At 37.3% G+C, this 17,575-nt stretch overlaps 1 protein-coding gene across 26 annotated transcripts in view; it reads left to right on the forward strand.

Annotated features, from left to right (window-relative positions):
* CDK12 (cyclin dependent kinase 12) overlaps nt 1-17,575 on the forward strand; it is a 78,172-nt gene that overhangs the window by 17,090 nt on the left and 43,507 nt on the right. For all 26 annotated transcript variants that reach the window (XM_006940294.5, XM_003996777.6, XM_003996776.6 and 23 more), the window contains exons 4-8: nt 1,519-1,658; nt 2,164-2,334; nt 6,390-6,579; nt 12,147-12,203; nt 12,528-12,629. In XM_006940294.5, the coding sequence (XP_006940356.2) occupies nt 1,519-1,658; nt 2,164-2,334; nt 6,390-6,579; nt 12,147-12,203; nt 12,528-12,629 (660 nt within the window). The remainder of the gene's footprint in view (nt 1-1,518; nt 1,659-2,163; nt 2,335-6,389; nt 6,580-12,146; nt 12,204-12,527; nt 12,630-17,575) is intronic.

Here is a 17,575-nt window from a genome sequence, read left to right on the forward strand (position 1 = left end):
TGCAGAGCCCAATGCGGGGCTTGATCCCATGACCCTGGGATCATGCTTGAGCCAAAATTAAGAGTTGGACACTCAACCAACTGAGCCACCCAGGTGCCCCTTAAAGTTTTTATTTTTTTTTTTTAATTTTTTTTTTCAGCGTTTTTATTTATTTTTGGGACAGAGAGAGACAGAGCATGAACGGGGGAGGGGCAGAGAGAGAGGAAGACACAGAATCTGAAGCAGGCTCCAGGCCCTGAGCTGTCAGCACAGAGCCCGACGTGGGGCTCAAACTCACAGACTGTAAGATCATGACCTGAGCTGAAGTCGGATGCTTACCCGACTGAGCCACCCAGGTGCCTGAGGGACCTATTCTTAATTATAGCTTTTTTCCTTTGGGCCTAAATCTCACACTTTCTTCCACAGCCTACACGGTGGGATTATAAAAGATTGGACCTGACATATACTTTTTATTTTATTTTAATGGATAAAAGCCTTTCTGGGATACTGTTCATCTGCACTGTAAGATACCCACTTGTGTTTTTAGAAAAACAATAATTTCCTGAATCCAAATGTACCATGAACATTGATCCCATTGTATCTTTTGAGTTTGATACTTAGAATATTAAGAAGAAAAGAAAAGAAAAAAGTCCTTTTATTCAGGGTGTGTCAACCATGTACACATTTTTTTTTTTTTTCCCAACGTTTATTTATTTTTGGGACAGAGAGAGACAGAGCATGAACGGGGGAGGGGCAGAGAGAGAGGGAGACACAGAATCGGAAACAGGCTCCAGGCTCTGAGCCATCAGCCCAGAGCCTGACGCGGGGCTCGAACCCACGGACCACGAGATCGTGACCTGGCTGAAGTCGGACGCTTAACCGACTGCGCCACCCAGGCGCCCCAACCATGTACACATTAATGAAAACTTAATAGATGTGGGATGTTTTTTCCTAAACCACAGAAATTGCTGTGCCATAAATGTAGTGGAATCTGGATTTGATCTTCTGATTATTACCATTCCTCTCTCTTTTTTTTTTTTTTATTTTTTTAAATTAAAAAAAAAAATGTCTTTAAGTAGGCTCCATGCCCACTGTGGAGCTTAAACTCAGGACCCTGGAATTGAGTCATGGGCCTACTGACTGGGCCAACCAGGCACCCCAGCATTCCTCTCTTAATAGTAAAAATGGTTATCGTTTATTGAGCATGTATTATTGCCAGTCTTTTATTTTAACAGTAACTCTATGATGTAAGGTTTCTTTACCATTCAGTAGGTGAGGAAGCCAATACTGAAGAGAGGTTAGAAAGTAAGCACCAAATCTCTTATTTGATATTATGCCTTCCTGAAGCAAAAAATCTGTCTTAGCCATTGTGAGAGACTATTACATATTTATTTCATATCTTTTTAATGGAGAAATTCATAAAAGATTCATGGGCCAGAGAAATTATCATAAAATAATTGTTTTCTTCTTTGAATAGGCTTAAGTGTTTATGATAACTTTTTGGTTTTGGGGGGGGTTCTTTTGTTTTGCCTTTTTTAGAATTTGTTGTCCTCGTTATGGAGAAAGAAGACAAACAGAAAGTGACTGGGGAAAACGCTGTGTGGACAAGTTTGACATTATTGGGATTATTGGAGAGGGAACCTATGGCCAAGTATATAAAGCCAAGGACAAAGACACAGGTAAACATTACCACAAAAGTCTAGATGTCAGAAGTTTAAAAATTTAGCAATACTAATGTAGATTTAGTAGATTTGGCAAAACTAAATTTTGAGTTCTAATTGGTTTCCACAAGTTACTAAAAGACAAAAATTTCCAAAAGGATAATTATTACTGTTTAAAAACCTTCCTCTTCTGTTGCTTGTTGTAAATATTTTATAATAGGCTTGCTAGGAATTTAAGAGAGAGTAAAAGTAAAATTTATAGGTTGCTCTTTGTTTGGTAAGGGATTAGTCCTTAAAAATAAAAAGAATATTGAGTTAAGAAATTCAAGTCTTAAAAAAAACAATCAAAGGCAAGAAAGGGAACATGGGGTTTTGTTTTGTTTTTTAAGATATAGAAGTATCTGGCATATAGCATTAAAAGTAAGCTTACTGTGTTTCAGAGCAACTCTGGGCATTTTTCGCCTGTTCATGATGGTGGCCAAAAATGCTGATAATGTAACAGTTTGAATTTGTTGTGTAACAGGAGAGCTGGTAGCCCTAAAGAAGGTGAGACTGGATAATGAAAAGGAGGGCTTCCCGATCACAGCCATTCGTGAGATCAAAATCCTTCGTCAGCTAATCCACCGAAGTGTTGTTAACATGAAGGAAATTGTTACAGATAAACAAGATGCACTGGATTTCAAGAAGGACAAAGGTATTAGCAAGGAACCATGTTTCTACAGAGTAGATTGGTACATCTTACTTTCCTTTCATAGCTTGTTTACCTGTTTGAATTTTTTCTAAAGTGTTACTTTTCTTTTTTAAATTTTTTATTTATGTTTGTTTATTTTTGAGAGTGAGAGAGTCAGAGTGTGAGCAGAGTAGGGGCAGAGAGAGAGGGAGACACAGAATTTGAAGCAGGCTCCAGGCTCTGAGCTGTCAGCACAGAGCCCGACGTGGGGCTCAAACTCACCGACTGTGAGATCACAACCTAAGCCTAAGTCAGACACCCAACCGACTGAGCCACCCAGGCACCCCTTAAGTACTAAAATTTTTATAAAGTCCAACTTTTTTACTGAATCCATAACAGAATTAAGATATTAGTTTTAAAGTTTTTTCCCACAAATTATAATAACTAAACCTAGATTTACTAGTTATTTTTAAGAATCTCATTTTAAGTAATTTTAAGTAATCTCATTTTTACATTTTATAATGTAAAATACATTTTTATAATTTATAAGTTACTTATAAACTTATAATACATTCTTTATAATACATTCTTATTTTTACATAGTTTTGCACTTACACAGTTTAGAATTCAAACAGGTATTTCTAAAACAATCTTTAGGTCATATATTTTCCTGGATTTTCCTGGATTTGTGACTTTTTTCTGTTTGGGGGATAAAATTATTCATTTATACTTATGTTTGAAGTGGTCTATATATGTCATTTAACCTACTTTTATTGAAGCAAATCTGAAGATTTAGAGATGGGCAACTGAAGAAATGACATCTGTAAATATAGTCTGGAATGTTAAGAGAGAATGTGATTAAAGCACATAAAATTAGGAAGGTAATAGATGAAGTAAGCTGGGCTTATTTATAGACCTTAATGATATTAAAGATTAGCACTAGGGAAGTTAGCACTTCTCAAATTTGGTAGAACCAGTTTTTGTTTGTGTGTTTTGTTTTTAATTTTATTAAGTGGTAGAAGTAGTTTTAAACCAAATGAAAGGAAATTTTGCTTATGTAACGTGTTATGTACTTTGATAAATTTATGGAAGTTAGACCTGAATAGATTAAGAATACTGGATGTATTTCTGGATGTGTCTTAACTTTTTTGATTATAAAAATAATATAATGTACAGGTAATTTCTTTAGGATAAACAAGGAAACATTAATTGGTTGCTTCTAGAGTGGAGCTTACTTTTCCCATGCCATTCTGTATTATTTAAATGGTTTACCATGTACTGTTTAAATTTTTTAATCATAAAATAATAAATAAGTGAATAAATGGATGTAATGCATACCTTTTTTGAAGAAATTGAAAATGTGGAAGTCTAAGAAAAAGAAAATGGCATTCTCTCCCACTCCATCCATAGAAAACCATTATGGTATTAGCATTTTGGCATATTTCTTTCTAAGTACTTTGTATATATTATACTTGTTTTATCATAACTGAGATCAAAGTATATTTAGTATTTTATAACTTGTCATAAGCAATTTCTCATGTTAACATTTTAATGACTGCATTAGGATAAATCCAAATTTATTTCACCAGTCTCTTTTCAGCAATTAGTTACCAGTTTATTTTATTTTATTTTTAATTTAATTTATAATTTTTTTAGAGTAAGCTCTATGCCCTTGGGGCACCTGGGGGGCTCAATCAGTTGAGTGTCTGACTTAGCTCAGGTCACGATCTCATGGCTTGTGAGTATAAGCCCCGCACTGGGCTCTCTGCTGTCAGCATGGAACCCACTTTGGATCACTTTGGATCCTCCTTCTCCCTCTCTCTTTGCCTCTCTGTCTCTTTCAAAAATGGATAAACATAAAAAAGAAAAGAAAAGTAAGCTCTGTGCCCTACATGAAGCTTGAACTTATGACTCGGAGATCAAGAGTCAACGTGCTGTATTGACTGAGCCAGCCAGGCACCCCAATTAGTTACTAGTTTAAAAAAGTACTGTAGTACTGCATTGAGCATCTTTGTCCATAAATCTTTGCGTTTTGATTGATTGATTTTGTGAGAGAAAGCAAGCAGGGGTGGGGAGGAGAGAACGAGAAGAGAGAGAGAGAAAATAAATCTTAAGCAGCCTCCATGCTCAGCACAGAGCCCAACAAGGGGCTTCATCCCCCAACTTTGGAATCATGAGCTGAGCTGAAATCAAGAGTTGGACACTCAACCAACTGAGCCACCTAGGCACCCCTTGATTTATTTCTTAGTATAGTTTCTTAGAAGTAGAATTATCTGGTTGAAGCAATTTTTTTTTTTTTTTAAATAATCTCTACACCCAACGTGGGACTTGAACTCACAACCCTGAGAGTTGTGAACAAGAGTTGTGGACAAGAGTCACATGTTCTTTCAAATGAGCCAGGCAGATTTCTATATTTAATGTTAGATTACTTTTAAGATAGTAATAATTTATGTCCACCAGTGAGTGCCCATCCCACTTTATCCTCCCTCACATTGAGTGTATCTTTTTATTTTATTTTTTTAAGTTTATGTATCTATTTTGAGAGAGAGCGTGTGCACATGCAAGCAAGGGAGGTGCAGGGAGAGGGAGAGAGAGAATCCCAAGCAGGCTGCACTAACAGCATTGAGCCTGACATGGGGCTAGAACCCATGAAGTGTGAGATCATGATCCAGGGCTGAAATAAAGAGTCAGATGCCCAACCAACTGAGCCACCCAGGCGTCCCTGAGTATATCTTTTTAAAAAATTGTCATTTTGAGGGGCGCCTGGGTGGCGCAGTCGGTTAAGCATCCGACTTCAGCCAGGTCACGATCTCGCGGTCCGGGAGTTCGAGCCCCGCATCAGGCTCTGGGCTGATGGCTCAGAGCCTGGAGCCTGTTTCCGATTCTGTGTCTCCCTCTCTCTCTGCCCCTCCCCCGTTCATGCTCTGTCTCTCTCTGTCCCAAAAATAAATAAACGTTGAAAAAAAAAAATTTAAAAAATTGTCATTTTGATAGGTGAAGTATCCTATCGTTATTTTGGATTGCATTCCTTCTATTACTTCTGAGTTCTTTTTCCATGTTTATCAGTTTTACTTATTTTCTCTTCTTTGAGTTGTCTTTTTGTGTGTTTTGTCTACTTTTGCAGTTTTAGTGTTTTACTTGTTAATTTGTATAAACTCTTAACTAAATCTAAGATATTCCTTTAATGCAGTGGTTCTTAACTTTTGGGGGGTATGGACCTCTTTAAACATCTTACGGGTCCACGCTTTAAAAAAATACATTTAAAATATTGCATACTGTTTCAGGGAGTTCAAAGAGTCCTTGATTTCTATGTACTAGATTAAGAATCCTTGCCTTTATGCTGTTAAGAGACAGAATTTTAGATTGGATACGTAATTGTCTAACTAGGTCTGGTATTTCTTATGTTACGGTATTTGCCTCTGTCACACACCCTGCTAAAGTGGAGAAAGATAGCATGGATTTCAAATCTTTTACAGTTCTCTTAGCATGCTTCTTCTTTAATTTACTTTTAAATTTAGGGAGTTTAATTAGATGGCTCACTTTTCTTTCAGTTCTTAAATACTATAAATTTCACTAATAATTTATACTACATATACTGTGCTGTCCCTGGCATATTATGAGTCCTATTAAATATAACTAAGGTAAAGACTTACACAGTAGCCATAGACAATGATGGCATTGTAACAAATGGGCATGGTTGTGTGTTACAAATAAAGCTTTATTTACAGTGACAAACAGCAGACTGGATTTGACCCAAGGCCTGTAATTTGCCAACTGACTTAGATTGTAAAAGATTAATAATACAGCTTGATATCGGGACAGTTGTCCTCCTTAAGAAGTAAATTGTCCAAAGAGCACTGGGTTAGGAGTCTGAAGAGTGATTCAGATAAGTAGTTCTGTTATTATTAGAAAGGGCAAGTTATTCAAGTACTCTGAGTTTCAGTTCCTTTATCTGTAAAATGAAGCAATTGCTTCAAAGAACCTTATGGTCCACTCCAAAATAATAGTGAAATTTGAGGCATTGTCATTTCAGCATCCTTTTCCTCTTGTTTTTAATTTTTTCTTTCATTTTTGTGTAGGTGCCTTTTACCTTGTATTTGAGTATATGGACCATGACTTAATGGGACTGCTAGAATCTGGTTTGGTGCACTTTTCTGAGGACCATATCAAGTCATTCATGAAACAGCTAATGGAAGGATTGGATTACTGTCACAAAAAGAATTTCCTGCATCGGGATATTAAGTGTTCTAACATTTTGCTGAACAACAGGTAACATAGTAACCAAATGAGGCATTTTCTCCCTCTTTTCTGACCCATTTAGTTTCAGCTAGTTAATTGATGATAGGTAGACCCAGTGATGCAGTTTTTTGCATTTACATACAACTGATGTTTGTACTGTAGGAATAACTTATGATTGGGGTACTCTGATAGCAGAACCTTTAGACTCAATGTTGGTAAGGAATTAACAGAGGTAGGATTGTAAAGCTTTTTAAATTGCAAACATTTTAGGGAACCACTCACATCACTACAGGAGTATTCAGAGAGCTTTTTGCCATAGCTAGTAAATATTACTGTGGTCCTGGAAAATTAAAACACGCATTGAGTTCTCAGTGAAATTCTCACTTGTTTAGTGAGGAGAAACATACCTGCTTTTTTAGCTGCTGTTGAGACTTTTTCAGTATCAAATTTCAGAGTAAACACAGGTGTAGCTGGTGGTTGACCTCTCTGCTGAGCACTTACTCCCAGGTTTTAATAGCGTAGGCAGACAGGAATTTGGTGATGAACAGTGTTAAATCCTCAGAAGTTTTTATCATCTGCTTTCTTCTTCTCTGGCTATTTGTCTAAACTGTATTGATGATATCAGGTGTATGTATTATGCACATTAGTCTTTGGTAAATAGCCCTACCAGTTGAGGAATAAAAAGCAAATCTGATACTATTGAAATCATACCAGTGTTTGGTTCTTTTGGCATTTGGGCTGTTTATAGCTATCTTTGCGTGATTCACCCACTCTTTTAAACATTTCTATTTAATTATATTTGGCAAAAATTAGATAGAGATGTAGAGTGATATGACCTATTTCACATCTTTGTGAAGTGAGGTGACCAAACATCCAGAGTTGCCCAGGGACTGTTCTAGTTTTATTTTTTATTTTTGTTTTTTTTCTTTAAAGTTTTTTATTTTTAAGTAATTTCTACACCCATTGTGGGGCTCAGACCCACAACACTGAGATCAAGAGTTGCATGCTCCACCAGCTGAGCTAGCCAGGTACCCCTGTCCTGGTTTTAGCATCGAAAGTCCCATATGGGATAGTTGGTCACTGGAAAGCTCAGAGTTTATAGGGGAGCTAAACAAATAAATTGCTCAATCCAGTAAACAGTTACTAAGCCCCCCTGCCTTTTTTACATAATGTCTACACCCATTGTGGGGCTTGAGCTCACAACCCCAAGATGAAGAGTCAAATGCTCTATCAGCTGAAGCAGCCAGGCACCTCTAAACCCCTTGAATTTGGGAGCATCTGGGAAGGTGGAATCTTGCAGAATGGATAGGAATTTATCAGAAAGTCTTAACAACAGAGGATTAAATTTCTAAGCAAAAGAAATTGCATGGGCAAAAGCACATAAATGTGAAAATAACATGTTATATGTGGGAAAATGTAAACAGGTAGGTATTGCTAGGGCAAGAAGAGTGAAGCTCATAATGGGGAGATGAAGCCGGACAGTTGTAAGGAGCGAATTTAAGGATCTTGTATATCTCGCTGAGGAGTTTATACTGTCTATAGGTGACAATGATTGAATGGTGCTGGTGTGGTTATACAGTTAATTTGGTTAGCTATTTTTTTTAAGTTATACAGTTAGTGCATATTTTAAATTATTTTATATAATGCATATATTTATTTTATATATTTTGTACTTAAATACCTTTTGAGACAAAACATCATGTTAAAAAGAGTATTCCTTTCTGTCACTATCTCTGTGACCCATAATTTTCATTAAAACTGGGCTTGGTTAATCTACATCCATAGTGATAATGCTTCAAGAATTTAATGATGATGACTATTAGCTTACAGCTATCTGGACTATAGCATATACTTTTTTTTGTTCGATTTGTTCTTCCATGGTGGGGAGGGATGTCTCAGGCCAGGGAATGACTGCAGTCCTACTTGGTGTCCTTTCTAGTGGGTTAAGCCCCTCCCTGTCTTCTTATATTCAGGAAGCTGATAAGGTTCTAGATTAAACTGAATTTCCTCCTGAGGTTACTAAGCAGGATGCAGGAGTCTCATGGTCTAATCTGATCCATCCAGCCTCTAATCTTGCCCATTTAGCTCTGTCTACACAGAGAATTCTGGGTGAGATGGCCTGGAGAAAATGGTAAGGAGCCCTCAGCTGGACAAGGAAGCAAGAGCAATTGATAAGAGAGAGAGGAGAGCACTTGGGCTCCATGGTGTTCATTATATCTTTATTACACAAGTATAAATGAGGCCAACTTATTTTAGATGGTAGAGAGACACAATTAGTCTTCTCTTTTAGAAGAAACACTAAATGGTCACTCTAATAGGGTATATATAGACTGGAGGTAGGGAGAACATTATAAAAAGAACATCTATTAAAAACACCATAAGAAATGGGCAGTGCTTAAACTAACCAATTCCTTGCTAATAGAGATGGACAGGATAAATTTTGTGAATGAGTAGATTTTGGTGAGTGAACAAATGTTGGAGAATGAATGAAAGTACTTTAACTCCCAGACTTCTACCTTAAGAAACTAACTAGATGAGTGGTATAATGGTCAATATAGGGAATATAGAAGGAAGAACAGGATAGATGAGTGAAGAGTAAATCCCTTTTGGATATGGCTGTTGCACATCTAGGATAGTGATATCTGACTAATAGGCATATGGTCACATTGAAGTTCCAAACTAGCAATGTAGTTCAGGAGTTAGCAAGCAGAGAAAAGGTGTCAGAAGATGGAACCTAAGGGAATGGTCAGATATGGAGAAAATAAGGAAATATTATGAATGTAAATTAGACAGGTTTAAGAAGTGAATAGTCATAGATGTCAGGTGATGCAGACAGATTATAAGACATAAGAAGGAATCTGAAAATTAAAAGGTCAGCATTGACATTGTGGGGCAAATTGGTGGGTAGCACAGTTAATGGGAAGGTGCTGGTAGGAAGGTCTTTAATTTTTAATTTAAGGATGCAGAGGTTTGAGCATATATAAATACTAAGAGAAAAAACTCAATAGGGAGAAGTTGAAGATTCAAGAAAGAACTAAAATAACTTAAAGGAACAAGGTTCTAGAAGAAATGAAATCAAGGTCACAGGTGATAGTGGTCACAAGTATAAGTGTTGATTATCCTTCAACAAGAGAGATTGACACATTTTTTTCTGTAACTGAAAGGAAAGAAAAAGGAGAGCTATAGATGCAATTAAGGTTATACAGGTAAAAGGATGTTAAGTAGCTCCTACCTGATGATTTTTGTTTTCAGTGAAGAAGGTCATTTACTGAGAGGGGAGGGGATAGATTAGGAAATATGTTAGGTTCTCAGTGACGTTTAGATTTAGCCTAACTTGCATAACTATTTGCTGTCATTTTATAGTCCTATGTGCTTCCTATAGTCCATTTTAAAGAGTGTGCTTCACTTCACTGTGCTTCAGTCTTGGATCATCTCAGGTTCTCAAGCATGAGGATGCTGAGAAATTTGAGGAACTCTTTTTGTCTCAATATAGGGCTCAAGTCAGCTAGTCCTTTCCTTTTTGCTTTTTATTCATTTCAACTTAAAAATGTAATGATGTTTGGGGCAAGTGGATACGGTGCCAATAATCTTTACCAGGAATGATAAGGGTTTCTGTAATGTAAAATTTTGTTGCTAGTAGTTACTTGGTTTTAACTTTGAGGAGCACCTCCTACCATAGCCTCTTTTTTCTATCTCACTTGAATGCCTGATCTCAGCTGTCAGGTACCTGAGGTATCTCCAATACCTTAAAAAAAAGAGTGAGCTGGCTTACATTCCCCAAGAAGGAACACAAGTGGTAAATGTGAATAAACAGGCTATATAAGAATTTAGGTAAATATGATTAATCCAGAATAGTTAAGAATTTTAAGTTTTCTGACATTTTGTGTTATAGTTTATTAAAATATTACTTAACATCACTATCAAAGAATATTTAGCAGAGTGAAACATGGGTGTGAGCCTTTTATGGGATGGTTCTCAAAAGTGTGGTTCTCAGACCCATAGATGCATTGGCATCATCTATGGGCTTGTTAGAAATGTGAGTTCATGAGCTATGACCTGCTGAATCGGCATCTCTGGGAATGAGGCCCAGGAAACTTTTTTTTTTTTTTTTAATATTTATTTATTTTTGAGAGGGAGAGTGAGCAAGCACGAGTGGGGGAAGGGCAGAGAGAGAAGGGGACAGGATCCAAAGGTGGCTCTGCACTGACAGCAGCAAGTCTGAGGTGGGGCCCAAACTCACAAACTATGAGATCATGACCTGAGCCAAAGTTGGATGCTCAACTGACTGAGCCAGGCATCCCAGGAAACTTTTAATAAGCTTTCCATGTGATTCTTATTTCATATGGAAGTTTGAGAACCCCTATAAGATCATAGTTATTTATCTTTATGATACAGGAAATGATGGCAATATGTTGGTAAAAGAGACCTCATTCGTCATAAAAATTGTGTGCTCAGATCAAAGCTATGTTCCTGGTTTGAAAAAATCTGTTAGGGGTACCTGGGGGGCTCAGTTGGTTGAGTGGCCAACTTTTACTTTCTGCTCAGGTCATGATCTCATGGTTTGTGGGATTGAGCCCTGCATCAAGGAGGGGCAGAGAGAGAGGGGGAGAGAGAGAATCCCAAGCAGGGTTCATGCCATCAGCGCAGAGCCCGACCTGGCATTCAGTCTCACAAAACAATCTCACGAACCGTGAGATCATGACCTGAGCTGAAATCAAGAGTTGAACACTCAACCGACTAAGCCACCCAGGTGCCCCTGTAATGTGTTTTGTATAGCTAGTGTCTTCAAGCCAGAATTGATCAAGGTTTATCATTAAGTTAGAACAGCTCATTCCTTCTTTCCCCAACAAGTATTTAACCTAGCAGGGTTTTTTTTGTTTGTTTATTTTGAGAGAGAGCACAAGTGGGGGGTGCAGAGAGAGAGCAAGAGAGAGAATATGAAACAGGCTGCACACTGTCAGCACAGAACCTGAGGTGGGGCTCGAATTCATGAACTGTGAGATCATGACTGAGCCAAAGTTGGATGCTTAATGGACTGAGCCACCCACATGCCCCTAACCTAGCAGGTTTTAGCAACTGTTGTTTGCCAAGAAATAAAAGGAATATTTAGTTAAGGAGTCAAATCCAAAAATACAGTAGTAGTCTAAAAAGAAAACCTTAGGGGAGCCTGGGTGGCTCAGTTGGTTGAGCATCGGACTTCGGCTCAGGTCATGATCTCGCGGTCTGTGGGTTCGAGCCCTGCGTCGGGCTCTGTGCTGACAGCTCAGAGCCTGGAGCCTGCTCCGGATTCTGTGTCTCCCTCTCTCTCTGCCCCTCCCCCACTCATGCTCGGTTTCTCTCTCTCTCTCTCTCTCTCTCTCTCTTTCTTTCTCTGTCAAAAATAAACATTAAAAAAAATTTTTTTTTAAAGAAAACCTTAAGTCTTTGTAAACTGGGGTAGTCAAAAGAGGTTTAATCTGGATGTGTGACCATTAAGAGTAGAACTAAGATAGCAGATGTTAAAATTCCTTTAACTCCTAAACGTGCTTGACTGTTTAGATTTAATTAGGAAGCCACTACTGTTACTTATAAAAATAAATTGTTTTTTTGTTTTACAGTGGACAAATCAAACTAGCAGATTTTGGACTTGCTCGACTCTATAACTCTGAAGAGAGGTGAGGCATTCATCATTGCAAGTTGCAGTAACTTTCAGAATTCCCTAATTTTCTAAATATGTTACTACCTAGATTTTAGATAGTAGATTCTGTCTAAATTCTTGAATCAGCCTCAGACTGAAATAAATCAACCCAAATTAGAATGGAAGTTATTTTTTCATCTCTTACTCCTCCAGTTTACTTTTGAACTATTAGATTGTTAGGGAGCTGTTTTGACAATCCCATTTTCAATTGGCAGCTATTCCTCTTTGCATTTAATTTTACAAGTATTTTTTCATCAGAAGCCGTTGTAAATTTATGTCATGGTTACTTTTTACATTTCAGTCGCCCTTATACAAACAAAGTCATCACCCTGTGGTATCGACCTCCAGAACTTCTGCTGGGAGAGGAGCGTTACACACCAGCTATTGATGTTTGGAGCTGTGGGTAAGCCTCTGTGCTTTTTCTTTTGTTTATAATTTATGTATTATTGAACTGGTATCTGTTTTCTCTCTACATTGGCTTTTGTAGCTTTTCTTTAAGTTTGAAAGGATGGGTATAAACTTTTAGCTAGAATTCAGGGAAATCTGTTGAATGTTTCCTAATCTTCTTTAAATTTTTATTTAGATATTCATTTATTTTTGGAGACAACATGTTTTTGTTTTTGTTTTTTTTAATTTTTATTTATTTATTTTTGAGAGAGAGGGGGAGGGAGAAAGGGAGCAAGCAGGGGAGGGGCAGAGAGACAGAGACACACAGAATCTGAAGCACGCTCCAGGCTCTGAGCTGTCAGCACAGAGCCCATCACGGGGCTTGAACCCACAAACTGAGATCATGACCTGAGCCAAAGTCGGATGCTTAACCAGCTGAGCTACCCAGGTGCCCTGAGACACGTTTTTTAAAACATTTCCTCAAAACATCTTTTTTTTTTTTAACATCATTTGAATTCAGATCCAAATACATTCAAATAAAGTCCATAGATTGCAGTTGATTATCTCAAGTCTTTTAATTGTAGCTTCTCCTTCCATTTCTCTTGAGGTCTCTGCCACCCTCCCCCCACCCCCAGTAATTTCCTTAGTAGAAACTGTGTCATTTTTGTCTGTTCCCACAGTCTGAATTTTGTTGATTGCATCTTCACTGTGTTTTTTGTTGTTTTAGCATGGTTTTCTATCCCTTTTATTTCCTGTAAATTGTAGGTGAATTTATGTTTGATTTCCAATTATCCACTGACCCTGAAATTACTTCACAGGTGGTTTTGAGTACCTCTGGAAGTTTATAGTTAATGATACATCAAAGTTGGGGGTAGGTGGCAATAGGAGCCTCTGCCCAGAGTATAGTCAAGAACTAGGTATGTTATCTGTAGACAAGTTAAAAGCAATAAAACAATAGTTTGCTTTTATTATCTTATTATACAGGCAATTCTAAACAATGCTTGATAAAATATTCATCCCTAACAGGGCAGATTTACACATACACATGCACGCACGCACACACACACATGCCCCACTTTACATAATATACAATCTCTTTTTGAAATGTCAGCTATTGGGGCGCCTGGGTGGCGCAGTTGGTTAAGCATCCGACTTCAGCCAGGTCACGATCTCGCGGTCCGTGAGTTTGAGCCCCGCGTCAGGCTCTGGGCTGATGGCTCAGAGCCTGGAGCCTGTTTCCGATTCTGTGTCTCCCTCTCTCTCTGCCCCTCCCCCGTTCATGCTCTGTCTCTCTCTGTCCCAAAAAATAAATAAACGTTGAAAAAAAAAAAATTAAGAAATGTCAGCTATTAATGATCCACCTTCATTTATTCATTTGTGGTTGTTTGTGATGGTGATATTCTAATTATATTATTCCTTCCTGGAATAAAGATAACATTTACTTTACTAACCCTATGTACGAGTCACATAGAAAAAGTTAGATATAAAGCTTTAATTCTCTCGTTTTACTCACCAGTTTTCAGTGTAATGAGGTAGTTTCCTAGTATCCTTCAAAGATGACCAAAGAGAGGGTTTGGGGTGGGTTTTTTTTGTTTGTTTGTTTCTGTTTTTTTAGTTTCATTATGAACTCATGGATTTAAACATGTTTTATATGTTTTAATCCATTACGGTTATCATCTTATTCCTATTCACATTTTTCAATCTTTGACCAGTGGGAGGGAGTTTAGTGGGTCCTTTCCACACAACTATAGTGTTTGATAGCCTTCCTTGTTTGCTGGTTCCAGGCTCATCCTATTCATTTCCTGCCCTAGACCTGAAATCAGCCATTCCTTTTAGTGGAAAATAATGCTTAGAGACGATAGTCTGTGTATTAGGAACATAGACATTTTAAATGGGCCATGTTAGTTGTTCCTGATACTGTATGATTTATGCATACACACTCTGTCCTTGACCTGCATACCTTAGGATTCTGATATATACTTGCCAGTGGAGCTTATCACTTTTTCCCATTCATTCCCTCCTCTATTAATGTTAGTCTTTAAAACTGCAGGGGTTTTATTTCAAAATTCAAAAGGGTCAAAGAAAAGGAGAGCATAATTTCATTGGTAGCCTCCCCAATTGAAATGAAGCTTTAGTTAAATTTTACTGATTCAAGCTGGGTATGTTTGTGTTCTGGACTATTTGCTTTAACAGTATTAGCATTTAAATTGTCACAACTAGGCTCTAAAGTTAATGCCCCATTAAGATACACAGGGAAAGTTCATAGCTCTGTTGGTACTATTATTTCAGTGTGTGCAACCTGCCACCTCAGTGTAGTAGCAAAGTATTGATTACATAATAATATCTTCCCCACCAAAGAACTAGAACTGAAATAAAACACCAAAACACAACTTGGAAATTAAAATTATAGAAGATTAGGCTTTAAATTTTTTTTTTTCAACGTTTATTTATTTTTGGGACAGAGAGAGACAGAGCATGAACGGGGGAGGGGCAGAGAGAGAGGGAGACACAGAATCGGAAACAGGCTCCAGGCTCTGAGCCATCAGCCCAGAGCCTGATGCGGGGCTCGAACCCACGGACCACGAGATCGTGTCCTGGCTGAAGCCGGACGCTTAACCGACTGCGCCACCCAGGCACCCCATAGAAGATTAGGCTTTAAATAAAGCCCAGTAAGTTCATTGAATTGAGATTTTGCTAGACTCTTGATGTGAGCTTGCTACTTTGGTGATTCGTGGAATTCTCTCTGAAGGAGAAACTAGAAAGACTGGTACAACGAATTATGTCTAGATTCTGAAAACCCACCTGGGTTGGTTGGTTTTTCTTTCTGCTTATTTTATCAGTTGTGACAACACTGTATTTGGAATTTGATTTAGCAGTTTATACTTTTACTTTTCTATTTCTGGATAAGATTTGAGTGAATATGGAAGTGAGAATTTGTCATTTGAGGTTAACAAATGCTAATAGAAAGGTGCTAATAACTTTAAAAACTAGCTTTGTTTTGCTTCTCAAATTTAGTCAAGCTGAAGAATTTCAAAGTAAAACTATAAATACTGCTTTTGTATTAGCAAATCTAATTTCAAAGCATAGGCCAGAGAAGAGATTCTTTGTCCATTTGTTTTCTTACTTTTCAAAAAACAAAATATTTTAGGCATACAAAAAAGTACAGAGTAGTCATGTAATTTTTTACATTTGTTTTAAATTTATCTTGATATAGGGGGGATGGGTTAAATAGGTGATTGAAATTAAGGAGTACACTTGTGATAAGCACTGGGTGATGTATGGAACTGTTGAATTACTATATTGTACACCAGAAACTAATATAATAACACTGTATGTTAACTAACTGGAATTAAAATTAAAACTAACTAACTAAATAGATTTATTTTGATATAATTTCAAATATACAAGAGTTACTAGAAAGGACAAAGAACGTTAGTATAGCTTTTATCCATATTCATTAAAATTTTTTAATCTTTCAATTGAGGTATGCAATAAGCTGCATATGTTTAAAATGTACAATTGAAGTTTTGACATATTGTATACACTAGTGAAACCATCACCACAACCAAGACAAAAGTTTCCATGTGTTCCTTTGTAATCTCTCTCTTCTGTCCCACACTATCCTAGACAACAACTGTTCTGCTTTCTATCACTATAGATTGATTTCCATTTCTGGAATTTTATACAAATGGAATCATACAGTATATGTTCTTTTTTCCCTTTTGCATCTTTTACTCAGCATAATTATTTTGAGATTTATTCATGTTAGATTCACTAAAATTTAGCATCTTGCCACATTTGCTTTTTATATTCATATGTTTATGTATGTGTATTTATATCATACAACATAAAGTATATAAATAGAATAAAATTGTGTATATGCACACATCTTTTTTCCAGAACTATTGAAAGTAGTTGTACATGTCATCCTCCTTACCATTTAATATTTAATGTACATTTCTTTTTTTTTTTTAATGCGTATTCATTTTTGAGAGAGAGAGAGCATGTGCGGAGAGGGACAGAGAGGTAGACATAGAGTCTGAAGCAGGCTCTGGGCTCTGAGCTGTCAGCATAGAGCCCAATGTGAGGCTTGAACTCACAAACTGTGAGATCATGACCTGAGCTGAAGTCGGATGCTTAACTGACTGAGCCACCCAGGCGCCCCTTTAATGTACATTTCTTAAGAACAAAGATATTCTTATATAAAATCACAGTAGCATTATCAAATTCAGGAAATTTAACAATGATACACTATATTTTAAAGTAGTTTAGCTTACATTCCATGTTCTTACTTTTTCAGTACCCTAATAACATCCTGGAAACAATACCTCACCTGATAAAGGATTTGATTCAGTATCATGTATTACATTTAGTTCTCATTCTTTACTCTGAAATAGTTCCTTAACCTTTGTCTTTCATGTATATACATACAATTTTTTAAATGTTTTATTTATTTTTTGAGAGAGAGAGACAGAGTGTGAGTGGGGGAGGAGCAGAGAGAGAGAGAGAAAGAGACACACATACACACGGAATCCTAAGCAGGCTCTAGGCTCCAAGCTGTCAGCACAGAGCCTGATACGGGGCTCAAGCCCACAAACTGTGAGATCATGATCTGAGTCAAAGTTGGACGTTTAACCAACTTGAGATTCGATATATTTTTTTAATGTTTGTTTATTTATTTATTTAATGTTTGTTTATTTTTGAGAGAGGGAGAGAACATGAGTGGGGGAGGGGCAGAGAGAGAAGAAGACAGAGGATCCAAAGTGGGCTCAATGCTGAGGGCAGAAAGCCCAGTCCAGGGCTCAAATTCACGAATGAGAGATCATGACCTGAGCCAGAGTCAGATGCTTAACTGACTGAGACTTCCAGATGCTCCGACACTTACATTTTGAAGGACAGACCAGCTACTATATAGGTTCATATTATGAAGTTTTGGCTGGAATATTGCATAAGTGTTCTTTT

Source organism: Felis catus, chromosome E1, assembly GCF_018350175.1.
Source record: "Felis catus isolate Fca126 chromosome E1, F.catus_Fca126_mat1.0, whole genome shotgun sequence".
NCBI lineage: Eukaryota > Metazoa > Chordata > Mammalia > Carnivora > Felidae > Felis > Felis catus.